The sequence below is a fragment of the Hipposideros armiger genome, unplaced genomic scaffold, assembly GCF_001890085.2.
Source record: "Hipposideros armiger isolate ML-2016 unplaced genomic scaffold, ASM189008v1 scaffold_187, whole genome shotgun sequence".
Lineage (NCBI taxonomy): Eukaryota > Metazoa > Chordata > Mammalia > Chiroptera > Hipposideridae > Hipposideros > Hipposideros armiger.
Window position 1 is genome coordinate 2,272,264 of NW_017731537.1, and position 7,021 is coordinate 2,279,284.

The 7,021-nt window shown below is 40.9% G+C and overlaps 1 protein-coding gene across 7 annotated transcripts in view; it reads right to left on the reverse strand.

The window, feature by feature from the left end:
- Positions 1-553: 553 nt before the first annotated feature.
- Positions 554-7,021, reverse strand: part of RPP14 (ribonuclease P/MRP subunit p14) — an 8,377-nt gene continuing 1,909 nt past the window's right edge. For 5 of the 7 annotated variants that reach the window (XM_019652818.1, XM_019652816.1, XM_019652817.1 and 2 more), the window contains exons 2-6: positions 5,181-5,277; positions 5,003-5,087; positions 3,180-3,256; positions 2,706-2,784; positions 554-2,265 (exon numbers count right to left, since the gene is read on the reverse strand). In XM_019652818.1, coding sequence (XP_019508363.1) covers positions 2,209-2,265; positions 2,706-2,784; positions 3,180-3,256; positions 5,003-5,087; positions 5,181-5,266 — 384 coding nt within the window. In that variant the 5' untranslated portion in view covers positions 5,267-5,277 and the 3' untranslated portion in view covers positions 554-2,208. Of the gene's footprint in view, positions 2,266-2,705; positions 2,785-3,179; positions 3,257-5,002; positions 5,088-5,180; positions 5,278-6,565; positions 6,966-7,021 lie in introns of those variants that run through there. The other 2 variants (XM_019652821.1, XM_019652819.1) reach the window with 2 other exon arrangements.

The following is a 7,021-nucleotide window of genomic DNA, read 5'->3' on the forward strand; positions in this document are numbered from 1 at the left end:
GCTGCTCAGCTCGGGCTGACTCGAACCGCTGTTGCTCAGAGCTCAAACTCTTGAGCGAGCTCTTAACCAACTGAGCCACTCAGCCGGCCCATTATATCAAATTTTTAACATGTGTAGTTTTTACCTATAAGCCTTCGTCAAGTGGATCTGAGCCTGCACATGCTGCCCATTCTGAAACTCATGAGAATGGCAGCCTTGCTTCTCACATTGATTTTGGTTATTTTCATCTCATTCACAAACTATAGTACAATATTTAGGTTTAAAATACTTTTATATGCATCACTGCCCTCTAGTGACTAGAATAATTCTTTCCAGTAATCTATTTAACTGACCTCCTTAATGTAAAAGATAAATTAAAAATCTAGTTACTGATCCACTAGCAGAAGGAAAAACCTTTTTCCAGTAAATGTGGGTTGATCAAACCAATTACACTGTTTCTTACTTTCCTGGTCAAAGCATCTAGCTGTGATCAGAGCCACTATCTAAAACCAGAGCACAGGTAGACCACATCTATGTTCCATTATGGATTCTTGTCTTAAAAGGGTTAGCTATGTTGGGGATGACCATTTAGTACTAGCATATTAGGCACATTTCCTTGTCAGCACCCCTCAACTCTTGAGAACATGGCCTCCAAGTGTTCCTTATAGTTTTTATTTCTTGTAATTTATTTTTACAATAAACATAGATTATTTATATAAAGGGGGAACCCACAATACTTTCAAGGAAGGGAGAACATAATCTGGATTACTAAAATAGAAACTTTGCATTTAAGATCTATCCCATGTTTAGAATACCAAGAGGTTGGCTGACATCCTGAAAGACTGGCCTGCTTATCTGTGGGCCAGTTACCTTTAACCTCAGGGAAACCTCTAACCTCACTCACAGAGGAGAATGAACAATAGTAGTAGCTACTATTTACAGGTTAGGTCGTGTCCTTTGCTATTTGTATCATATCCAACAATCCTGTATGGTAGGTGTTACTATCCCCATTTTATAGATTAAACCAAGAGCTTACATAACTGAGTCCAAATCTACACATCTGAAAGGCAAGTAACACTTGAAGGTTAGGCAAGATGCCATCTTCATGTAACAGTTACAAAGTACAAAAAAAACTGATCCAGAAATTGCTCAAGAACAGTATCTAAGAATGTTTACTGGTAAAAGATATGTATTCAAAGATGACTCAACTTCTATTGTTGCCTTCAATTAAATGCTAGCTAGTTATAAATTCAATGAGAAACTTATTCTGTACAGGTGTAGGTAGGTTTGTATTATCCAAACACAAATATAACTAGGTTTGAAATCCTAAAAGTAGAACCTTTAGTTAAATAACTCTTCCAGTATTTACTCAATTAAAAAAAACAAAAAACAAAAAACAAAAACCTAGACAGATAAATATACTCAAGGCTGTGTGAAGCATAAACCAAACTGGCACGTGGACATGTGAACACCTCTCTACCTCCTCCCCTCTCCCAATATGAGCTGTGGTGTCAGTTAGCCATTCCTTGTTGAAGAGCAGAGATCTGTGATTTCCTCAGAGGCTCTCCAATAACAGTAGCATTGATGCCTGAACGTGCATCTTTAAACACATATATCAGGATTTGGGAGCTTCCGGGACCATAACTTTGACCCAGCCTTCCATAACAGTCTTTTTACTTTCTATTACAAAACATGACACTGCGATAAAAGCAATGAACTGCTTCAGCTTTTTCACTTCTGCCGAAGCTAAAACAACTTCTCCAACATATAAAGGGGCTGGAAACTTAATTTCCTGGGAAAGAAATACACAGCCTGGTCCTGGCATTTTAGTACCCAGAAGAGCTGAAATAAGTCCATTGATCAAAACTCCATGCACAATTGTCTTTCCAAACTTGGTGTTTTTTGCAAAATCTTCATTTAAATGCAAAGGATTGACATCCCCTGTTAATTCTGAGAAGGTAACCACATCCCTCTGTGTGAAGGCCCTGCTGAGTTCAGCCCGGTCTCCAACTCTGATGTGCACAGGCTGAAAGCGCTGTCGGCTTAGCTCTGGTTGGTTCAGGCAGATTCTCCTCTGAAGCCCAGCCCACCACAGATGACGGCTAGAAATTACTGGGAACATCTTCAGCTCCCTCAACAAGTTTTTAGCCTGCTTCAGTCTTCAAACATTATGCTGGCATCAAAAAGTACTTTTGAGAGCGGAGGAACGTTTCTGAAATTGAAGACTATTCAATCCAATACTAGTTCCCTACTATTACCAGATAATGCAAGGAGAAATGGAGAAACCTATAAGAGAAGGAAAAACGTTAACTCAGGATCAAGAAAAAATTGCACTGAAACACAGGGCAATATAGAAACCCACCCAGTTTTATAGGACAAGCCAAGCTGATGTAGTAGCATTTTAATGAGAATCCTAAGAGGTAGCCGAAATAAAAAGTGGTCATGATAAGCTCAGAAAGAGCATTCCGATACATAAGGCACTAGGCATGAAGCAATAAAAGAAAAGTTGAGACTTTTCAATAAGATTTTCAAGTTTTATCCCAAAACTCCTCTCATACAATCTAAAATCTAAGTGCTTTGTCTCACGTTTTTGGAAGCAATTCCTGGATTTGTCCCCCCAGCTGGATAATGTTAACCATACTAGATTTATGCAAGCACAAAAATGGAACACATTAAATAGCAGTTTAATCCACTACTAGACCTGTCTTTGAAGGAATAGTCTTTACCTGAATCACTCTGAAAGCACACTTCTTGCCTTTACAGGATCCTAACAGGGTCAAAGAGCTCCACAATTTGACAAGACCACTGTGGAAAAATCAAGAAAGCATAAATTAAGATTTGTCCTTGCAATATCTCCATAGTACTTTTGCTTGTGATGGTCCAGAAACCTAATTTAAATGAGAAAACTTTAAAAGTGAAAGGACAGTGTATCATAGGCAGAGAATTAAGAATGTTTTTAAAATATATATTTCTGAGTTTGCAGCCATGATTATCAATGGGAAACACCACAGTTGTAAGTAAATCCCAAGTTTTAAATTTCTACTGAATGAATATTCATATTCTCCCCAGTTTAAACTTCTAAAAGCTGCTCAGAGTTCACAATGACAAAGCTCTTCTTATTTGAAGAGAGCATTTCTGCTCTCTCTCTCCACCCGTCTCTCTGCTCTGTTATACTAGAAATGTTCCACGGTCTGCCGTACCTGCTACATATTCTCAAGATGGCTGACAAGGTCTTCTCTTCGTAGGTGAGGATGTCCACGGGTAAAGCAGCACCAACCTAAGTATGGAATAATGCTATTAGTAGACTATTATCATCATTAGTCTTGAACTCTAATAATTAATCTTGTCAATTGCATTTCTCCTCCAAAAAAGCAATATTTTATTTAATGGTCTTGGAGTACTGGACCTGCTTATTTACAACTCCCCCTCTGCCTTGAATGCTGTAACTCTTCACAATGCTAATGCCTCTTCACCCTTCAAGTCTTCATTTAAATTGTTCCTTCCCCAAGATTAAGCTCAATCACTTGCTATGTCCTTTCATGTACAGGACCCACATACTTCTGCTTTCATAAGACTCATCATTCTTGCCATTAATCTCTTCAACATGGTTCCCTACTAAAAATAACCAGGGCCATTAGTCCATGAGACAGAGGCCATGTCTGTTTGTTTATAGCTATGTCCCCAGGAACCAGGTTTTATACCTAACACATAAAAGGTGCAAATTTTTTTCCTTAAATTTTTTTTTTTAGATTTTTATTGGGGAATTGGGGGAAAGGGAACAGACAAGTTGCTGTCCTTTTGTTCTTCAGTCTAGTTGTGGAGGACACTGCTTCACTGGCCCAAGTTGGCACCATCATTGCACTCTTCCAGGGCAAGGCAGATCAGTCGCTGGCTTCTGGACAGCCGCTCACGGTGGCTGCTGGCTACACACAGTAGCCCATGACAACCCACTGCAGCAGGGGCTGCAGCCTATGCCATCACTGGCGACTCACAGCAGCCCAGCTCCAGGTTAAGCTGTTGTTCAGCATCTTAGCTGTAGAGGGCAGTGTCACTGGCCCTCATATGTGGGATCCGAACCGGGGCCCTCTGGTGCCCCAAGCCAGCTCTTAACCAACACGCCACTCAGCCGGCCCCTTAAATTTTCTATTTTGAAAAATTAGAGGGCTGGCCGAGTGGCTCACTTGGTTAAGAGTGCAAGCTCTGAGCAACAGGGTCACTGGTTCGATTCCCACATGGGCCAGTGAGCTGAGCTTGAGCTGAGCTGCCACTGAGCTGCCTACAGGTGGCAGGATGGCTTAGATGGTAAGAGCACAAGGCTGCCAGTTTGACTCCCGCATGGGATGGTGGGCTATGCCCACCTGCAACTAAGATTGAACAAAGCACCTTGAGCTGAGCTGCCACGAGCTGCCGACGGGCAGCCAGATGGTGACTGGACTTGGAGCTGACCTAGCTACACCCTCCACAAGTAAGACTGAAGGACAACAACTTGGCTGTTCCCCTTCCCCAATAAAATCTTAAAAAAAATAAAATAAAATTTCCTGAAAAATTACCTTTATTCTCTCTCAAAACTTGTTTTCAAGCGAATGCTAAAATAGGACTACTGCTCAAAGTGCTATTCCGTGATGATGAGCTACATCAAATTGTAAATCAACAAATCACTAATCACACTGTTTAGTTCAGCTTAGTATTTTTCCTAAGGAGCCTTTCTCAGTAAAGGAAGTGGTGTGCTGATTTACATGCTAGTCTAAGTCACAAATCTTCTAAACAGGCAAAACAACAGTTTGCAGGCTGCTAGTCGGGACCATACTTTGAGTAGCACTGCACTAAAATAAACATCTGTCTAATGAATTCCTTGTCAAAAAGAAATCATATTAGAACAAACCTACCAAAACTTCATTTCTGCAAGTCTAATTCTGAAATTTCAAATACGGTTTTAAAGTTTTTAAACAATATTTGGAAAAGTGTCCTTTCAATATTTACTACGAAGATCTTAGAAGTGTTCAATCTACCAGTGATTTCATACCTCTCCAAAAAGGTCCTTTAGGGCTGAAATAAGCAGCTGCTTGAACTGTGCAGCATTCAGTCCAACTCCACAATCTTGAAATTCTCTGTAAAAAAGAAAAAATACTTTGTATTAAACTTCATGCTATTCAGATTCATAAAAAAGTAATCAAAAGTAGAACATAGAAGACTGAACTTACAGGCAGACTTTCATGTAGTGGTGCTCAGAGGGATTTTTGTAAACTATTCTTTCATATGTGGCAGCTGGGGCTGGCATTTTTTCCATGCTGATTACACCTACATTGAGTCAAGAGGGTTAGACATTAACAAGGTACAAGGTATTTTTCACTTTGTTAATGAGAATTTGACCTATTTGATTTTTAAAGAATTCCTAAGGACAGTAACTCATCTAATTCTGGTCAAACTAAGGTTGCCCATACAGACACAAAGGAAGCTTCTATATTTCATATATGCCAGACAACTGTATTATTTAAATTCTAGTAACATAATCCCACCAAACATTTTCCCCTACTGAGTACCCAGCTCTGTACTAAATGTTTTACATGCCTTAGGCCATATGTCTTCAAAATGATCCTGAGACAAAAGCTATTGGGTTGTCGGAAAAGTCATGACGCATTTTTGCAACGAAAAACATAGAAAAAACACGTCATGACTTTTCCGACAACCCAATATTATTATTTCCATTTTTGAGAAGAGGACATTGAAGCTTGACAAAGATAAGGAACACCTGTGCAAGGGAACAAAGATTCCAACCACTCCCAGCACCTTCAAGACCCTCTGGTATCATGCCTCTTAATCCCCCGCCCCAAAAAAGAGTAAAAACATAAAGGAGTAAATGTGGGATCTGGAGGCCCTCTTCTTGTTTACTCTCCGTCAACACAGAACATAAACAGGAAAATGAGGGGTGGCAGTTCTATGACCCTCCCATGTTGGAGCTGCAAGTTGTCTCTGTCAGGCCAGGTCAACAAAGGGCTATTTGGCAGCCCCATGAAAGACTGAGCTTAAACAGCAACGGGTGAGAAGAGCAATTCCTGGAATGGGCACTCAGTGCCATTTCTAACAGATCTGAAACTTTCAAGAACTCAGAACATGCTGATCCTCTGGTAAAGAATCCCTGCCTTTGGCTCTACTCCCACTTTACTCTCCCTCTGGATAGTGCCTACTCATCCTGCAAATTCTAGCTTACAGTTCATCTCTTCCAGGACTTTTACCTCTTCGGGGGGGGGGGCATTCTTTGACACTCTGTTCTGTTAGGTTCCCTTGTTATGCAACCTCTTAACACTGTCCATTTGTTTATTATCTGGTTCCCCCACACAGGAACCAGTAAAACTGAGGCACAACCAAGGAAAGGGACTTATCCAAGGTCACATCACTATAGACCAGCATTTGCAAAATCCTCTCTGGGTCAGGCCAGTTCCAGCCACTCCCAGAGAGTGACCGCCAGAGAAAATGATAAGTCATCCATGAACCAAAGTGTGGTCCATGAGAACTATTATACATCCATCCATTCAACAAACATGAATATTGACTGTGTCTGGCACAGATAGGTATTCAACAGACTTACTGAATATATGACTGAATGATGGAAGCACTCGGCCTATATGTTCAAGAGCATCTTTGGTTTCAGGACTGCAGCAATGGCTACCTGGGGCTTCTTTCCCAATCTCTAGTCTCCCCTGACTAGGACAGGAGAATAGGATCCTTAATCACTTCATTCATTGCCCGGCACACGATAAGAGTTAATTTTAAGTGTTACTGACTACCTTGATGGAATTGGCTGCCTAAGGTAGGGGAAAGAGATTGAGCCTGGGCTTTAGGATGCCAATAACAATGAAGACTTATGGAGTAGTCTGGAAATGGACAGTGGTGATAGCTGCACAATATGTGTACTTAATGCCAAGAAACTGTAAATTTTAAAAAAATTGTTGGGCCAGCCGAGTGGCGCGATGGTTAAGAACTGGCTTGGGATGCCAGAGGGCCCCGGTTCGGATCCCACATATGAGGGCCAGTGACACTGCCC